Raw genomic sequence first — 19,420 nt, 5'->3', positions numbered from 1 at the left:
GGTGAAGGAAGGAGGATGCCTGAGTCTGCGTTAGCCCAGCCTAAACCAGGGCTCATGTCAGTTCTCCTCTGTGCATTGTCCCTGAATTTGATGTGTGGTGTAAACTGGTTGGTGTGAAATTCTGTCCTTGTCTTCCTTCTACCAAGCATGAGGTCCTTCCAATGGGAGCATTTGGCCTGGAGCAAATGCTCTGGCTGGGAACCCCCGTGCCTCCCAGAGGCAGTAGTGAAGCTGCCAGCACCTGCTACTCCGCTGGCCTCCTCACTTCTGCCTCCTCTTTCCTTCTCTCTTCCTTTCCTTTGCTCTGATTGTTGAACTTGTATTGGAGGGTAAGACCCTGCTGTAACCCCTGTGAAGGGTACTCTAGGTGGATAACATTGGAGGGTGACAGTCGGTGGCCATAAAGCAGAATGAGGACCGTAAGAAACCTCTGACTCCGGTTCCTGGGGTCTTATGAACTGCGGGCATCGTGGGTTTTAGTAATAATGAGGCTGGTGTCAGGTATCTTGACTCACAACGTGTGGCTTTTTCTGGGAAACCACAGCTCTCTTCCAGTGGCTTCTGAGTACCAGTTGCTTGTTTAGCTGGGGTTGCTTAAAGAGAATCAGAAACCGATTTGAGGAGATGCTCCTCCCCCACTGAGGTTTCAGGCATGCAGGCCACTCATCTGAGTGTTGCTGACAGGCAGGCTGTCTGGCCCCAGGGACCTGCTACATGCTTTCTGAGCCACAAATATTTCACACCGTGGGTACTCAGCAGCCGTCCTTCCCCTCCCCAGTTCCCTTCCACCTCTTCCTTGTTCCTAAATCCACACTCTACAGTCACGTTAGCCAGGGCCACCTTACCCATCCCTCCCTCCTGTGGGCCTCTCTCCGGGCACTGCTTTCCGGAAAACCAGACACCTGAGCATGCCTCTAGCTTCCTCTGCCTTGGAAGGCAAGGTAAAACCCACAGCTGTGATTGTCTCCTATGTGTAATACATAAAACACTTAGGAGTGGTGCTGATTGAAGCGGCAGGGGTAGGGGAGCCCCAGACCTGGCCTCTCTGCGTCCCTTACTGCCAGAAGCAAGTTAAGGATGCCTTAGGTGTCTGTTGCACACTTTGAAATCCCCTGACTATCTCTCCTTGTAGAGATAAGAAAGCTGAGGCCCAGAGAGGGGAAGTGGCTGGAGTCAGGACAGTGGCGTCTAGCTCTTGTAGCTTCTAGCCTGCAGTTTTCCACAGTTTGTGTACCTCTGCAAACCCCAGACACCTTGTCCAGGGAGGGGATGCTGGGGGTGGGGGTGGGGGAGGGGGAGAGGCTCGGCTTCCTCATCCCTCCTTCCTCATCACCAGCAACCTGAGCTCCCAGCCCCCTGGGGAATGAGGGAGAGGGAGAGAGCCGAGAATGCTGAAGGGTGCAAGCAGAGGCACATGGGAGCAGGTGACAAGGAGTCAGAAGGAAGAGAAAGGGCAGAAGAGAGGAAGTGGGGAGGGGAAAAGAGCCAAGGAGCTGCCGTGCCTGTCCAGGACCAGGACTGGCCTAGGGTTGGGGCCCTGGCCTTGCTCTAGGATCCCCTTGGGGGAAGTCCTGGCCTCCTTTCCTGCCTCAGTTTTCTTTGAAGTCTTCCCTGCTCACTAGTGGTACAGTGAGAGCAGGTACAGGGTAGGGGAGGGGCGGGTGGTGTCAGAGCATCACACGCAGGGAGCCGGGCTTAGCTGGCTCCACTCCGCCTGCGAATAGCTGAGGGTCTTGAGGTGGCTCCGAAGTCTCCTGCCTTAGATTCCTCACCTGTCAAAGCAGAGGGGGTGAGACGATCTCTAAGGGCCCTTTTGGCTCTAAATATCTGGGAAATGAAACTATGGAGCCCGTGCTTAGGGAACCCAGAGAATGGGCAGATGTGGGCTCCAGGGCATCAGGAATTATGTGGTCTATCAACCTTGTTTTATAGATGAGGAAACTGGACCTAGAAAGGCAAAGTGACTTCTCTTTCAGCTTTATTTCTCTTCATCCTCTGAACTGTAGAGTCGTAAGATTCAGCTCAAAGTAATTCTGTGCAGTGGTTAAGTTTTCTGTTGTTTTTCTGACATTTTTTGACTTTTAACTTTTTTTTTTTTTTACAAAAACAGTACATGCTTGTTGAAAAAAATTTCCGTTAATACAGGAAGTGAAAAAAGTAAAAAACTGAAAATTGCTGTTATCCTCCTGTCCTCACCCTTTGAGTCCCCAGGGGTGTCTCCTGTTAATGGTCTAATATGTATTCATCCTAACCTTTCTGATGAACACACAGACGTATATGGGCTCCCCCGAACTGGGATTATAATATGCATTATTCAAGCATTACCTTTACAATCAGACATACCTGCTTCTCATGCTAGTTTATTGTGAATTAGCTCTGACCTTGTTATTTGATCAGTTTTAGCCTCAGTCTCATGTGTGAAATGGGAGTGATAATAAAGATATTATTATTATTACCTTACAGGATTATAGTGAGGATTTTTTTTTTAATTCTTTTTTTTTTTTTTTTTGTCTTTTGTCTTTTTGTTGTTGTTGTTGTTGTTGCTATTTCTTGGGCCGCTCCCGCGGCATATGGAGGTTCCCAGGCTAGGGGTTGAATCGGAGCTGTAGCCACCAGCCTACGCCAGAGCCACAGCAACGTGGGATCCAAGCCGAGTCTGTGCCCTACACCACAGCTCTCGGCAACGCCGGATCCCTAACCCACTGAGCAAGGGCAGGGACCGAACCCGCAACCTCATGGTTCCTAGTCGGATTCGTTAACCACTGCGCCACGACGGGAACTCCTATAGTGAAGATTTAATGAGATTTTATATGAATGGCACTTAACTATCAGGCCTGATACATAAAGAGCCCTACACACACACACACACACACACACACACACACACACACACACACACACACACAACCAGGAGGCGCACAGTGAGTTAGAAGTATATAGTAAAAATGAGACCTGAGATCCTGACCTCTGATCTCATTGCATTTGAGCCAACCCCTCTGCTTCTCACCCTAGCTCCTCTGGACACAAGTTGAGCACTCAGTATTTGTTGAAGGAGTGATTGAGGTTGTGCGGGTGGACCTAGGGATTTGAGGGCTGGGGAGTTCTTGGGGAGCTGGCTCTGGAAGATGGAGGGTTTTACCCTGTGGGTTGGGAGGGTGTGGGACAGCCTGGGTTGGCTGGACCAGCTGTTGCTTCAGGGCTCCAGGCCTGTGAGTTGAACTTCAGGGCAGAGCCGAGGCCCCGGAATGGCTCTCAGCTTAAAGGATCTTGGCTTAAAAGGAATGTGCAGTGGGCTGCCTCTGCTCAGGAGGGGCTAAAAAAAGCTTCACCCTCCCCTGGGCTTTGTGTGAGGGTTATCAACTGCTCAAGTCAGCTCATCTCTCTGGCTGGACTCTGGCATTTTTGGGAGGGTCTGTTTTCCTGGCCCCTCTTGGTCTCCACCAACTGGCAGGAAGGGTCAGTCTGTCCCAGAGGTGGAGGCCGTGAGTGTGTGAGGTGGGGGGTGAGGGGTGGGGTGGGGACTGGTAGCCCCAAACCTGGTGACAATACACAGTTGTCAGCTGTACCCTGCTGGTGTTTCTTCCTTTTATAGTCAGCCACAGTTGCTCACGCTCTCACCCAGCCCCTCTGTGGGGGCTCCTGCCCAGGATAAAAGGGGCGGGAGGCAGCCCAGTCTCCCATCTCATCTCCTGGGCGCCGCGTCTCTTGAGTCCTTCCTGGGTGCCACCTCCGCGGAAGATCTCAGCAAGACAACATGCCTCCCAAGAAGCCTGAGCCTAAGAAGGAAGCGGCCAAGGCAGCCCCAGCCCCAGCCCCGGCCCCGGCTCCAGCCCCTGCCCCACCTCCTGAGCCTGCCAAGGAACCCACCTTTGACCCCAAGAGTATAAAGGTGAGTGAGCCTCGGCCACTGGGATGGGGGGTAGGTATGACATTTGGGATCATATCTGCCCTGGAGCTCAGAGGCTGGACTGGGGTGAGGGCTGTGGTGTCCATGCCCCAGATCACAGTCCCACGGAGGTGTGGAGCCAGTGTTGGGGCTGGTGAGGGCTATTTGGGATTACAGGTGTCTCCTCTCAAGAACAGGTTTCTGTACAGATACTGACTCACAGACTTTGAAAAACTTATGGTCTCCAAAGGAGACAGTTTGGAGGGGTGGAGGGATGTGCTGGGGTTGTGGGATGGAAATCCTATCAAATTGGATTGTGATGATCATTGCACAACTATAAATGTAATAAATTTATTGAGAAAAAAAAAAAAAGAACAGGTTTTTGCTCTGTCCTCCCAAATTTGCCCAGCAGAGTTGGGAATGGCAGAGAGGTACCACCAACCAATCAATCAAACTTTTTTTTTTTTTGGTCTTTTTGCTATTTCTTTGGGCCGCTCCCACAGCATATGGAGGTTCCCAGGCTAGGGGTCGAAACGGAGCTGTAGCCACCGGCCTACGCCAGAGCCACAGCAACGCGGGATCCGAGCTGCGTCTGCAACCTACACCACAGCTCATGGCAACGCCAGATCGTTAACCCACTGAGCAAGGGCAGGGACCGAACCCGCAACCTCATGGTTCCTAGTTGGATTTGTTAACCACTGCGCCATGACGGGAACTCCCAATCAAACATTTTTTTTTTTTTTTTTTTTTCCCACTGTACAGCAAGGGGGTCAGGTCATCCTTAGATGTATACATTGCAGTTACAGTTTTTTCCCCCACCCTTTCTTCTGTTGCAACATGAGTATCTAGACATTGTTCTCAATGCTATTCAGCAGGATCTCCTTGTAAATCTATTCTAAGTTGTGTCTGATAAGCCCAAGCTCCCGATCCCTCCCACTCCCTCCCCCTCCCATCAGGCAACCACAAGTCTCTTCTCCAAGTCCATGATTTTCTTTTCTGAGGAGATGTTCATTTGTGCTGGATATTAGATTCCAGTTATAAGTGATATCATATGGTATTTGTCTTTGTCTTTCTGGCTCATTTCACTCAGTATGAGATTCTCTAGTTCCATCCATGTTGCTGCAAATGGCATTATGTCATCCTTTTTTATGGCTGAGTAGTATTCCATTGTGTATATATACCACATCTTCCGAATCCAATCATCTGTTGACGGACATTTGGCCAATCAAACATTTTTTAAGGCACTGTGGGGAATACTGACCCTTTTATCAGATGTAGTGTGGTATCTTTATGGAGAAAAGACCCTGAATGATAACTTCCAGTGTAACTTGGGGCAAGCCGTGGGAACATTGAGGGAGCTCTGGGAAAGGCTTCATGTGCAAAGACCCTTGCAGGGGGTGGGTGGTGGGGGCAGGGAGGCCCTAGATAAGGTGAGAAGAGCCTGCTTCCCTCTCCTGTTCCCCACCCAGGTGGGACCCTCTTTTTGTGGCCTCAGCCTGAGCTCCTCTCTGGAGCAGGCAGGCGCCTGGCCCATCCCAGACCAAGACCCTCTCACTAACCAACCTCTGCCGCCCCCGGGGCCTGTTCCCTCTCTGCCCCTCCCTGCTCCCCTCACACTGAGAGCTTCCTCCCCCTGGCACTGGCGAAGGCCCTGCCTGTAGACTCAGTCATTTTAGGCCTCCCAGTTATCTGGCCCAGCTGCTTAAGGAATGGAACTGGGAGGGGATGGGCCAAGGAAGGAGGGGGTCTGAGGCCTCTGGAAGCTGAAGCGGTTTTAAGCCCTGGCACCAGAATGTCGGAGGTCAAGTGGCTACTGCTATGAAGAACTATTAATAACAGTTGGGAGTGGTGGGCCCCTGGGGATGGGGCCCGGGCTGGTGAGGACTCAGAGCAAGATTAGAGCTCAGGCCCTGGTTCTGACAAAGAGGCAAGGAAGCTAGCCCCCCGGAGCTCTCATTGGATGGCCCTCCCTGGCCCTCTCAGCATCCTTCCTAGCACCCGCAGCCCCGGCAGACCCTGCCATTGTGCCCAGAACCCTCGTGTTGCTCTACAGCAATCCCTATAAGGGGCAGGAGTTAAGCAGACTTGGCTTGGCCAACAGATGGAGGCAGTTGCCCATCCCTGGGCTTGGTCATGGCAACTCTGGGGAAACTGAGGCACAGTGTAAGACCTGGAAAGGACTTGAAGGTCTCCCAGGTCATACATCACCTCCTCTATGGCCCGAGCCTGGCAAGAAAAGCTGACCATCTCTTCCTTCAGGAAACCTGTATTTCTCATTTGTTGTGATAATGTACTATTCCCATGGGACAGCCTCGTCTGGACAAGAGCTGCCTAGTGGTGTCAGGCCAGTGCCTTCTCTTCCCTCCACCCACCCGCCTGCCCCCATTTCTTGCCTCTGGCTGCAATTCTGTCTTCCGAGGCTGGATCTTCCAGTTCTGGGGGTTGTTGAAGTGGCTTTAGGTATCTTTCATGAGGGCCAGTTTCCCTCTTACCATACTCACCTAGTTCTCTCACTTAGAGGAGACTCTGCTCAAAGATAGAACAAAAGTCATCTTAAGCCCCGTGTGTGTGGTAATGACCGTATATGCTGATAGGATGTTTTCATACTGCTTTCTCTTAGACATTTACTCCTGGGGCTTAAAGCATTGCAAAGTAAGGCAAACGGCACTGTTCCTCAGAGGGTTCATCCAAAGCATCCTTTACCCCGTTTAGGGGGTTTCTTTAAATTTCTGACCACCCCTCCCCCATACCTTCAACAAAGTCCATTCCTGGGCACAGCTAGTTCCCTTCCCAACCAGGTGTAAATAACCCCTCTCCTACTCTCCTAGCTCATTCTGGCTGCCTCCAGAGGTCCTCATTAATGAGGCCAGCCTCGGGTGGGCACAAACGGCAGAACCAGCACTGGGAATGAGGCACAGGAAGAGGATGCTCCAGAATTAGTAGCGCCACCAGTGGAGGGGGGGTTGGGGGTGGAGGAAGTAGTAGATAAGGACAATGAATAACACAAGATCCTGAGTTAAAATGACTCATGCTTGTTCATAGTCATTCATTTTCAACTTTCTTCTCCTGCACTCAGATTTGAATTGGGGCAGGAAAATCCAAAAATTATTCCTTCTCTCAACAAATATTTTTTGAGTGCCTACGCCATGCCAGGCATTTTCTGGGAAATTCTCTGGCCTGCCAGAACCCTGGCTTCAGGGAGCCACAATACACATAAAGGCATGACTGGAAACAAGTTAGGAAGCATCCAGGACCACTCAAACTAGGTCACGTGTGCCAAAGGAGGGGTTGGGATGGAAGGGGGTAAAGGAGGGGGATTGAACATCAGCATCAAGTGGAAGAGGGAGGCCAAGAGTGGGGAGGCGTGGACACCCAGAGGGAGAGGAAGAGGCCTGCGGGAGGATTGTGAGGTGGGAGAGATCTGAGGGGTGAAAGCGGGGGCAGTTTATAGCCTTTGAGACGGAATTTGCATTTGACCCCCCAAAATTACAATAGGGAGTCAGTGTAGGCTCTAGAGTTTTCCAGAATGGTTCTCTTTCTCTCTCTCCATCCCACTTGGAGCCATCACTTAACTAGTGGTATTGAGAGAGCTTTGGGGGCTCCATTATTTGATAGCCTGTCTGTTGTGTTGGACACTCAGCCTGTCGTCACCTTCCCTTCTCGTCAGTGTCTGCTATGGGTGACCGGACTCCTGTGAAAGCTCCTTTAGCAGTCTCAGCCCTCATTCCTGTGTTTCTCTCCACAGATAGACTTCACTGCTGACCAGATCGAAGGTGAGTACTGACAACTTCCTCTCCCCACCCCACTCTCTCTGTTGTGCTTCCGGGGGCGGGGGGGCGGAGAGTTGGGGTCCTCACCACCAGCGTCATCACCCTCACCATTGTCATCATCATCATTGTCATCGTCATTGCAAACCTGCTTTCGAGTCAGGGTTCATAAAAGACACGGCTGGAACTAGTAAGTATGGGTTTGCCCTTTGCTCACTTTTACCACTAATAGTATTACTTAAGCGCTTTACCTGAATTTTAAACTCTCACAACAGCCCTGTGAGGTAGGGACAATCACCACCTCATCTTACAGGTGATAAAGCTGAGGCACAGAGAGGTCGGGTGGCTTTCCCAGGTTCATACAGGCAGTTGGTGGAGGGGTCAGGATTCCAGCTCAGGCTATCGGATTGCAGGCTTGAGTTCTGAGCTACTCTGCCAGACTACTTGAAATATAATAGATGCATAGCAAAAATGCCCTTTTTTTGCTCCACCCCCCAAATCTTCTATCAAGATATTTGGAAGCTCTCATTTCTGTTTCTGTTATTGGAAATCCCTCCTTAGTTTAGGGGCTTCCTTCCCCTGCATTCTCAAGTCTGCCAAGATGCTCACCCACAATGGTGGCAGGACCAGCGGTGACGTGGGGATGCCCTAGTCCACCTGTGTTCTCCATCAATCCTTCTTCATTTCTATCATTGTTTTCTCAATCTTAAATAATGATTATAAAGTGTAGCTTCAAGGCAAGCCTTGAGATCTCCCACCCTCCAATCTAATTGCCACCCCTTAGCACTTCCGTAGGAGTCTGGTGTTTTGAGAGTGAAATGTTTCATTGTATGAGATCAACTTTACAGCTGGGACTCACTCTCATTGCAACTTATCCCTCTGTTTCCCCCACCAAATTCTTCCTGGATATAAAATTACAGGAATGGGAAAGGACCTTGAAAGGTAACCTGGTCCAGTGCCTTGATTTTAAGCATATATTTTAAAGATTAAATGGATACATGCACATGGTAAAAAATTATTTACGACTTAAAAATAATGAAAAATAAAAATATTTTCCCCTGGCTTTACTCTCCTGTTGATCCCTCTCCCCAAAACAATTGCTGTTAATAGGTCTATGTGTCCCTTTGATGAAAACATATAGTGTTATGCCAGTATGTTTGTATGTGTAAAGTTTACACAAATTGAGTCATGTGATAATACTGTCCTGCATCTTTTATCTTATATATATATACAGGGTTTAATAATATATAACACAGCGTGCATTATTTAATACTATATTTAAGTATGTTTTTATAGTTAACATAGTGTTACTTTATTCCGTTTTTTTGGCCACACCTGTGACATGGGTAAGTTCCTGGGGCAGGAATTGAACCTGCACCATGGCAGCGACCTGAGCCACTGCAGTGACTGTGCCAGGTTCTTAACCTGTTGAACTACAAGAGAACTCCTCTTTTCACAGGTGTGTATGTTGGAGTTCTCATCATGGCAAAGCAGAAATGAATCTGATAGGAGCTATGAGGTTGCAGGTTCAATTCCTGGCCTCAATCAGTGGGTTAAGGATCTGGCGTTGCCGTGAGTTGTGGTGTATAGTTAACACAGTGTTACTTCATTCCATTTTTTTTTTTTTTTTTTTGGGCTACACCTGTGGCATGGGCAAGTTCCTGGGGCCAGGGCTTGAACCTGCACCACAGCAGCGACCTGAGTGTGGCATAGGCCAGCAGCTGTAGCTCCGATTGGACCCCTAGCCTGGAATCCTCCGTATGCTGTGGATGCGGCCCTAAAAAAAAAGTGTATATATTCTCACACACAGATGTACTTTTTTTTTGGACTGCACCTGTGGCAGGAGGAAGGTCACGGTTCAGGTACTGAACCCACGCCACAGCAGCAACTGGAGCCACAGCAATGACAATGCTGGGTCTTTAACCACTGGGCCACCAGGGAACTTCCGGGAGGTAGCTTTTAATCCTATCAGGCCCACATTGATAAACTTCAGGTTTTTAAAATCAGCATGCTTTCCCCAGGAGACCTTCCTAGCAAAGGAGATATGCATTTTAAATTATAATAGTTATTTCCAAGTTTCCCTCCAAAAAAATAATGCCAGTTACCCACAAATAGGGCCTGAGAGCTGACAGATGTATTTTGAAACTAGTAGACTGACTCTTACTCTATTTTTACAATACCCTGTGGACACTCAATTTTTGTCAATAGTTGGAAGTGCTGTGAAATTCTTAAAATAAATTTTAATGCATTTTAGTTAAATATGCACTTAGTGTATGTACAAACACAGTGGTAACCATGAGGACTAGAACATCAACTAATGATAAAAAAAGTCCTCATTTCCCCAAAGAAAATCCTGGTCAAAGCCAATTAGGATGGCTGGTTGCCTCTTTTCTCCATGAAGATTTTCAGGGCTGGGGGCCTAATTCATTTCAGTCTTTCATCCTTCTGACTCTGGAGACATGGTTCCTTAGGTTAGATTAGAATTGTTTCTGCTTTAATTTTACTCCTATCTTTTCATTTTCTCTTTGGCGAAGCTGAAGATGTTTTCCTCATGTTTTGCTGGAAAGAAAATAATTTGGAGTCAGGAGACTTTGATGTTTTATTTGCCCTAATTTCTCTCTCTCTTTTTTTTCTTTGTTGGCTGCCCTGTGGTATATGGAGTTCCCAGGCCAGGGATCAGATCTGAGCCACAGTTGTGACCTACCCTGCAGCTGTAGCAACACTGGATCTTTTAACCCACTGTACCAGGCTGGGGACTAATCCTGCGTCTTCGGCTACAGAGACACTGCTGATTCCAATGTGCCACAGCAGGAACTCTGATATTCATCCTAATTCTGCGACTATTTGCCATGAGACTTGGGGCAAGTCACATCATTAAACCTGAATTTTCTTTCTTTCTTTTCTTTTCTTTTTTTTTTTTTTTTTTTTTGCTTTTTAGGGTGGCACTTGCAGCACAAGGAGGTTCCCAGGCTAGGGATCAAATCAGAGCTACAACTGCCTGCCTACGCCACAGGTGCAGCCACACAGGATCCGAGCCGTGTCTGCAACTACACCACAGCTCACGGCAATGCCAGATCCTTAACCCACTGAGCAAGGCCAGGGATTGAACCCTCAACCTCATGGTTCCTAGTGGGATTCATTTCCGCTGTGCCACAATGGGAACTCCAAAGCTGAATTTTCCTATCTGAAAAGTGAGAGTATTTGGTTATTTTCAGTTCAAAAATACTGTGACTCTACTTAGCATTCTCTGGATACCCTCCATCTATTTGAAGATAGTTATCAAGTCCCTTCCTAGCTTTATATTCTCCAGGCAGTATGGCCCCAATTTCTTTTATGCTTTTATTTCTCACAGGAACTAGCTTCTACCTCCTGATTTCCTTCTCTGGGTCCCTCAGATTTCCATATCTTTCTGGAAAGGGATTACCACTATGCTCATTGCTCTAGCAGGCAGCTCACTACTACAGACCTTTGAGAAAAGGTTTCTTTTAAGACCATGAACTTCACCTCTCATACACCTCAAGATCACACTGGCCTTTCCTCCTAGTAGCAATCCTAGAGTTCCGGGGTTGGTTCTTAAGTGTACCAGGCTTCCCAGGGACATTCATTGGGACAATAGGCTTCTTCCTCCTCCTCCTTCTCCTCACTTGGTTTCCCTAATAGCTGGCAGGAAGTCACACCTCCAGTGGCCTATAAGTGGGGATATGACACTTAGAGCATAAAGTTTTTGTAAAGATGAATGGGGTAGGAGATTCCATTGTGGCACAGTGGAAACAATTCAACTAGGAACCATGAGGTTGCAGGTTTGATCCCTGGACTCGCTCACTGGGTTAAGGATCCAACATTGCTGTGAGCTGTGGTGTAGGTCGCAGATGCGGCTTGGATCTGGCGTTGCTGTGGCTGGTGGCATAGGCTGGCAGCTGTAGCTCCAATTTGACCCTAGCCTGGGAACCTCCATATGCCATGTGAGCGAAACCCTAAAAAGCAAAACAAAACAAAGCAAAACAAAACAAAACAAAAAACAAACAAACAAAAAAACCCGATGAATGTGGTAATTCATGCGAAGTTATTAGCTCAGAGCCTGGCCCACTGTAAGTGCTAACATCATAGGTCATTGTTATTATATCCCGCCTGTTCCATCCTCCTATTAAATATCATTCTCCTTTATGCGGAGATTCCTACTTTTTTTTTTTTTTTTTTGGCTATGCCTGCAACAGGTGGATGTTCCCAGGCCAGTGATCAAACCCACATCATAGCAGTGACAATGCCAGATCCTTAGCCCACTGCACCACCAGGGAACTCTGAGATTCCTACTTTTATTGTTTGCCCTTACTCTTTTTTTCTTTCTTTCTTTCTTCCTTCCTTCCTTTCTTTCTTTCTTTCTTTCTTTCTTTCTTTCTTTCTTTCTTTCTTTCTTTCTTCCTTCCTTCCTTCCTTCCTTTCTTTCTTTCTTTCTTTCTTTCTTTCTTTCTTTTTTTTTTTTTTAGGACCCCACCTGCTGCATATAGAATTTCGCAAGCTGGGGGTCAAATTGGAGCTGCAGCTGCCAGCCTGCACCACAGCCACAGCAACACAGAATCCAAGCCGTTTCTGCAACCTACACCACAGCTCATGGCCATGCCAGATCCTTAACCCAATGAGCCAAGGTCAGGGATGGAACCCGAGTCCTCATGGATATTAGTCGGGTTTGTTGCCACAGAGCCACAACAGGAACTCCGCTGCCCTTACTCTTCTGAATGAACAAGAAAATCAAAAAGTCCGAGTTCGGATTCAACTGACATATTTATTGAACACTGAATTTGTGACAGAAACCATGCTAATCACTTTAAAAGTTAAAAAAAAAATTCATCTAAAAAAGCTCTGAGGGAGGTGCTATTCCTTTTGACAGAAGAGGAAACCAAGGCACAGTGAGGTCATGTGAATTGACCAAGATCATACAGTCAAGTGGTAAAATGGGGATTAAACTCAGTTAAATATTACTGTCATCATTGTTGGAGAATTTGCTCTGTGTTAACACAAGGACTTAAAATATTTTTTTTACGGAGTTCCCGTCGTGGCGCAGTGGTTAACGAATCCGACTAGGAACCATGAGGTTGCGGGTTCGGTCCCTGCCCTTGCTCAGTGGGTTAACGATCCGGCGTTGCCGTGAGCTGTGGTGTAGGTTGCAGATGCGGCTCGGATCCCGCGTTGCTGTGGCTCTGGCGTAGGCCAGTGGCTACAGCTCTGATTGGACCCCTAGCCTGGGAACCTCCATATGCCGTGGAGCGGCCCAAGAAATGGCAACAACAACAAAAGACAAAAAAAAAAAAAAATTTTTTTTACATACCTTATTATATTTGATTTGAATGTGATTTAGGGACCCTATGAGGTAGGTGCCATTTACAGAAGAGAAAAGGTTTATAGAGGTTAAATATTTACTTGCCCAAGGTGGCACAGCTAGTAAGCAATGGAAATGGAATTTGAACTCAGTTAGTTAGTAATTTGAAAGACATGCGATTTTATAGCTTTTAAATTCATCCAAAGCCTGATAAAGAATTGCAGGTCAGTGTCCTGGGGAACCTGCTTTGATATGCGGAATGATTTGTAAATAATCCATATGCAGCCTCTAAGGAAATAAGTGTTTCTAAAGTACTTAGAGAGGATTAACAGCAGCTTTTCTCCTAAATAGTTCACACAGTCTTAGGTTTTATGTTGTTAATCTGCTTAGGAAACCAAGAGTTTCTTGTGGATGGCATGAGGTAACTTCAAGGCCATACCCAGTCCAAGTTATCCCCAGTAATGTGTTGGCTGAATCCAAATTGATGAGGAATTAAGGTTCTTTGCAAAGGGAGTGGCTTCATTCAGCCTGCCCCTTGGACACCTGCCCAGGTGCCTTCTGGGAGTGTGGCTCCAGAACTAGGGAATGTGATAATAACCACTGTTTGTTGATGATTTCTTTACCGTGCGCTAGACGTCATGTTTGGAGCACATCCCCATAGCAGCCCCCATAGGCAGACATCAAACCCCTACTTAGAGCTAAGAAACGGTGTGTATTTGTGGGGTGGGGGGGGGGGGCACAGAAGTTAGTAGTTTGCCCAAGGCCACACGCAGGTCAGTGGTAGAGCTGGGGTGGACTGACTGCTTCCACCATATCACCTTGTCCAGCCTGGAAGCCCCCTTTCAGCCTGGAGCAGGCAGTACTGATATGAGCTGACTTTTGAACAGGTCTTATCACTTTGCAAAGTGCCTCCACATACTTCCCCCTTCTTTGGGAAGCCTTACTCCACACGAGGAAGGAGAGACCCAGCCAGGGTTATTCTGTGCAGCTTGGCAGAGCCGAGAGGAGAAGCCAGGAATCTTGACCCCCGAGCCAGTATTCTTCACTTCCCTGCCTTTTTTAGTACTCAGGCCACACCTGCAAGGGAAGGATGTGTGGATGGGAGGGTGGAGGTAGGGGAGACTTCAAACGATGTGACCAGTCTCGGTGGGAGAGATCCCAGGCCCAGTGCTGGAACAGGCCCTGGGGCTCCAGGATGCCTCTTTAGTGGTCAGAAGATGGGGGGAGGTGGGTTCCAGGGAGGGGCTGGGATGGTGGCCGAAGGGAAATGCTGAGGTGTTTTATCAACCACATAGACCTCATCAGCATGGGTGGCAGCTGATCAGCCCCCAGCCACCACCTACGCTTGGCCCAGGGGGCTGCAGCCAGTCTTTTCTCTGCAGAGTTCAAAGAGGCCTTTTCGCTGTTTGACCGGACCCCGACCGGAGAGATGAAGATCACCTATGGGCAGTGCGGGGACGTGCTGCGGGCCCTGGGCCAGAACCCCACTAATGCCGAGGTGCTGCGCGTCCTGGGCAAGCCCAAGCCAGAAGGTCAGCCTGGGCCTCTTGGTGTCATCCCGCTGCTCCTGGGGCTCTCTCCCTTCTCCCCCTCCAGCCCTTCAAGACCAGCCTGCCCTCCCCAGGCTGCCCTCCTCCCATTGCTAGAATTACCTGGCACTTAGCTGACCCTTGCAGAGTGTGACCTGGTGCTTGTTCTCTTCCTTACGAGGGTGGGAGCTCCTGGCAAGAGGGAGCGACGTTTACAGCTTCAGTGTTTTCCTCTGACACCCAGAATGCCAGGGACATGGGGCAGGGAGGCTTGGAGGGAAGTTGGTCACTGACCACCGGCTCACTCTCCCCCTCCAGCAAATCATGGTTGAGGTGTCACAGCACCAAGATGTCCTGTGACCTCTACGAGCTGTAGCATGAATCATCTGTTTCCAATAATGGTCAGAGCACTGAAGATTGCAAATTATTCATTTACTATAAATTACAGCAGACTCAAGATTAGCTCTAGAGGGATGCCCCTTTTATTCGTTTGCATTCAATAAGGTTTGGTGAGCGAGAGTTTAGAAAATGGTGCAAGTGGTCCCATTTGCGAATGTCATCTGTCACTCTGACAGTCATGTCAACCGCTGCCCTAACACACACGTCCTTTTAAGAGGATGGGTCCAGGCAGATCTGGGCAGGAGCCCCCTGCCAAGGTGGGCTGTCTCTAGAGGGTTCCTGGGCCCCATTTTGGTCTTTACCCCCTTCCTCGTTTCTGGCCCCTTCCTCTCCTGCTCTTGCTGATGAAGACACCAGTGGGGCTGAAGGATGTGGGCCAGAAAGGGCCAAGGGACCAGGAGCTCTTCTGTGGCAGTAGGGCTTCTTAGAGGTCAGAAGATATCTGGACACTTCCATTTTGGGAGATTCCTGGGTTATAAAAGAAAGAAATGCCAACATTTAGGGTATTAAAAAGTGGTTTATATCTATTAAGTTAAAGTTACTTTTTTTTTTTTTTTGGCCGTGCCCACAGCATGTGGAAGTTCCCTGGGCCAGGGATCTAACCTGCGCCAAAGCAGTGACAATGCCAGATCCTTTACCACTAGGCCACCAGGGAACTCCCTACATTAAAGTTTTGAACACACGACAATGTGCAAGAAGTGTGCTGGTCACACGAAAATCTCACCTTGATGAGGATTATTGATTCAGAATTCCAGGCAGTGCTGTCTAGCAGGGGACCCAAATTTGGGGTTATGCAAAATTTTCTTTTCTCAGTCTTGTCAATTTACCCTTGTGACTATGAGTCTGCAACATGTCAGAAGTCTAAGTTGTGAATGTGAGGCCTGGTCTGTGCCGCCCTTGGGGCCCCTCGAATCCTGCTGCTGCCACCTCAGGTCCCTGCCCCGCTTGCTTGGCCACCTGGAGCTCAGAGGTCTGGGTGGAGTCACGGTCCCTCTTCCCTCCTGCCCTTGTCCTCTCATGGAGAAGAGTGCCCAGAGCCAGCTCCCACCTTGCTCCTGGGGCTCTGTGCCCTCCAGGATCACTGACTGAGTGTCCCACCCAGAGGTGGCGGCTGCTGAGCTCTGGGCGAAGCCAGGGGTGGGCTAGCCTGGCAGAGCTGGGTGACACCCCTCGCGACCCTCTGCTCCCCTCGAACTCAAGTGGAATTCTCTTTCCTACTCTGTGCCCGCTGGAAGAAATGAATGCCAAGATGCTGGACTTTGAGACGTTCCTGCCCATCCTGCAGCACATCTCCCGCAACAAGGAGCAGGGCACCTATGAGGACTTTGTGGAGGGGCTGCGTGTGTTCGACAAGGAGAGCAACGGCACAGTCATGGGCGCTGAGCTTCGCCATGTCCTCGCCACCCTGGGTGTGCAGCTGGGCAGGGGCGGAGCCCAAGTGGAGGAGTGAAGGGGTGGGAAGCACCCGAGTGGTATATGTTGGGGAGATCTGGGGGTTTCTGCTTCTTGAGGATCACGTCCTGATGCAGGCCTGTCTCCCTGGGCTCTGCAGGACAACCTATCACAACTGGGTTTGCTTAGCTGGGTTTGGAGGGAGAGGAGACCAGGTTGGCAGAGCAGGGGTGAGGCCCGAGAGGTGGCACCCAGGGCTCCGGGCTTTGTCTTTGCCTCAGCGACTGAAGCCCTCGTCTGCTCTTCCACTGGTGGCGGTAGGCAGAGGGAGAGACCTTGGGGACTAGGAAGGGCCTTAAGACCATTGGCTCCACCCTCCAAAGCCTTTGGGGGAGGTTTGGTCTGACCACTTCCTAGATCCAGGATGTCTTGGGCCATCAGATTTGAGGGGGTGCTTGGGTTTTGCCTGTGCCGCTTTGCCCATCTGTAATTAAGTTCCTGCTGTCTCTCATCCCAGGAGAGAAGATGACTGAGGCCGAAGTGGAGCAGCTGTTAGCCGGGCAAGAGGATGCCAATGGCTGCATCAATTACGAAGGTATCCACTCATGCCTTACTTCTCTGGGTGCCTGGGGATGCGGGGGTGGAGGTGGGCACTGTTTCAGCTGGGCGAGGCTGCAGAATAGAACAGATGCAGAGCTAGAGAATATGTGCACCCAATGGGCTTCGGTGAGCTCCTAGCAGATACTGTTCTTTTCCATCCTGGGAGTGGACATCATCCTGGGAGTGAGCATCCTGGGGTGATGGAAGAAGCATGGATGTTGGAGATAGCTCAGTGGTACACCAGCTGTGTGACCTTGCTCAAGTCACTTCCTTCTCTGAGCCTCGGTTTTATCTGAGCCATGGGGTGATGCTGGCACCTTTCCTAGAGTCATGGGGATTAGCAGGGATAACATAGCTCATTCTATCTACGTGAAGTATCAGTACAGAGAGTGGACACAGAGCCAAGATTAGGTCTTTTCCTTTCTTCCACCTCCTTCCCATCAACCCCAACTAAGAGAAAGAATCGAAGAAACAAGGGCCAGAGCCCATGGATCTAGGAAGGAGGGGTGGGAGGAAGGGCAGTGGGGAGGTTTGAAGTCAGGCGGTATAGAGCAGGGAGAAGAGGTTTAAGGGGCTGAGAGGGGCCAAGAGCAGTGGCTGATTTCTGTCTTCTCTCCCAGCCTTTGTCAAGCACATCATGTCTGGGTGAAGCAGACCCCTCCAGGGTAAGGGCTGCCCCTCCCTCCTGGTCCCTCTGGGGCCCCACGAGGGCTCCCAAATAACACCATAAGCAGAGAGATCTTCTCTCCTGGCTTGACTCCCTAAGAGGAGACTGCAGGGGGTGGAGAGCGGCCCCCCTCCCAAGTGCTCCTGTCACCTCCCCTCCTTCCCTTCCTGCCCTCCCCCTGCCCTCCCTGGTCTTTGCGCCCTATCCGTCACCCCTGCCTCTTCCAGGATCTCTCAAGGCAGGACCATTCCCTCAGGTGTGGCCTCCTGTGGAGGCTCCTGTGTGTGAGGAGCCAGATCCTGGGTGGAAGAGACTGTCCTGGGCTGTGCCCTTGACCCTGTTCCTCTTTGTTCCTTTCCCGGAGGTCACCCCTCCTCTCCCAGGCTTGGTGCTGTCCTGGGAGGGTTGGGTTCTGTGATCAGGGGCTGTGTGTGGAGGGTGAGATAAATGCCCTTTCCATCTAGCACTTTCTTTCAGGTGCCTGGCCCTTGGCCTTAGCCCAGGGGAGTTAACGAGAGGCCCAGAGTGACCGAGCTGGAGCTAGAGTCCTGGACTTTCCACTGCACCGCAGCCCCGAGGACCTCATGGGCCCATATCCCTCCCTGTAAATAAACAGCTCTGCAAGGCTGGGCCAAGTTCCCTGATTCCAAACAGTCTCTGAGTTGTTTGTTTGTTTATTTGTTTGTTTATGGCCACACCTGTGGCATGTGGAAGTTCCCGGACCAGAACTGAATCTGCCCCACAGCAGCGACCCAAGCCACAGCAGTGACAATGCCAGATTCTTAACTGCTAGGCCACTAGGGAACTTCAGAGTTGTTTTGGGGTTGGTTTTTTTATTTGTTTATTTTGTTTTGTTTTTGATTTTTAGGGCCACTGGCATGGCATATGGAAGTTCCCAGGTTAAGGAGGGAATCTGAGCTGCAGCCACTGGCCTACACCACAGCCACAGCAACATGGGATCAGATCTGCACTGCAGACCTCCACCATAGCCCAGAGCAATGTTGGACCCCTAACCCACGGAGGGAGGCCAGGGATCAAACCCATATCCTCAAGGATACTAGTTGGGTTTGTTACCACTGAGCCACAATAGGAACTTCTGATTTAGGAGTTTTTTTGTGTGTGTGTGTGTGATAGTCACCTGAGGCCTCATGCATATTCCTCAGAAATAAGGGATAAGCATATATCTGGGAGCTGAGGGACAATGGACAGAGCCCATGGATCTAGAAATATGCAGGTCAGACCATGAGCAGTGTTCCTGAAGAGTCTGCAGTTTGAGGAGCTGTAATCAGGTGGAGTCTCATTTCTTGCAAGGCTCATTCTCCTCCTTATCTCGCATGCAGGTGGAGCAGGAAGAGGGGCACCAGGAGGTCCAGGGCTACCAGGGACTCTGCAAGTGGGCCTTGCTTTTTCATCGTCTATAAAAAGTTGTGATTAAAAGACACATAAAATTTTCTATCATAACCATTTTCAAGTGTACAGTTTGGTAGTGTTAAGAATATTCACATTGATGTATAACCCATCTCCAGAACTTTTTCATCTTATGAAACTGAAACTCTACATCTATTAAACAATAACCCCCATTTCCCCGTCTAGAGAGCTCATATAAGTGGACTCATGCAGTGGTTGTCTTTATGTGACAGGCTTATTTCACTTAGCGTGATGTCTTCAGGGTTCATCTGTGCTGTAGCAATCGTCAGACTTCCCTTCCTTTTTAAGGAGCAATAGTGTTCCACTATGTGAGTGCATGTACCATATTTTGTCATGGTTCTTGTATCTTTAATTTTTTTTTTTTCTTTTTAGGGCTACACCTGCGGCACATGGAAGTTCCCAGGCTAGGGGTCAAAATGGAGCTATAGCTGCTGGCCT

The 19,420-nt window shown here is 49.4% G+C and overlaps 1 protein-coding gene across 4 annotated transcripts; it reads left to right on the top strand.

Moving 5' to 3' along the window:
* Window positions 1–1,482: 1,482 nt before the first annotated feature.
* Window positions 1,483–19,134, top strand: MYL4 (myosin light chain 4). Of its 4 annotated transcripts, NM_001444884.1 has the most exons (8): window positions 1,483–1,639; window positions 3,593–3,889; window positions 7,632–7,659; window positions 14,350–14,499; window positions 16,131–16,304; window positions 16,805–16,882; window positions 17,508–17,552; window positions 18,032–18,205. In NM_001444884.1, the coding sequence occupies exons 2-7, from the start codon at window positions 3,755–3,757 to the stop codon at window positions 17,534–17,536; spliced, it is 594 nt and encodes a 197-aa protein (NP_001431813.1). In that variant the 5' UTR covers window positions 1,483–1,639; window positions 3,593–3,754; the 3' UTR covers window positions 17,537–17,552; window positions 18,032–18,205.
* Window positions 19,135–19,420: the final 286 nt, after the last annotated feature.

The sequence above is a fragment of the Sus scrofa genome, chromosome 12 (assembly GCF_054392235.1).
Source record: "Sus scrofa isolate SSC_HxYL_T2T_F1_AM1 chromosome 12, Sscrofa_HxYL_maternal_Yorkshire_Landrace_v2.0, whole genome shotgun sequence".
NCBI classification, from domain to species: Eukaryota; Metazoa; Chordata; class Mammalia; order Artiodactyla; family Suidae; genus Sus; species Sus scrofa.
The sequence above is the reverse complement of the archived record's forward strand: the minus strand, read 5'-3'. Positions and strand labels throughout refer to the sequence as shown.

Excerpts from the sequence above, each read along its gene's own strand:
- MYL4 (NM_001444884.1), top strand. The coding sequence starts at position 3,755 with ATGCCTCCCAAGAAGCCTGAGCCTAAGAAGGAAGCGGCCAAGGCAGCC. Across the intron at positions 3,890-7,631 it reads TTGACCCCAAGAGTATAAAG|ATAGACTTCACTGCTGACCA; the intron begins GTGAGTGAGCCT and ends TTCTCTCCACAG. Across the intron at positions 16,883-17,507 it reads TGGCTGCATCAATTACGAAG|CCTTTGTCAAGCACATCATG; the intron begins GTATCCACTCAT and ends CTTCTCTCCCAG.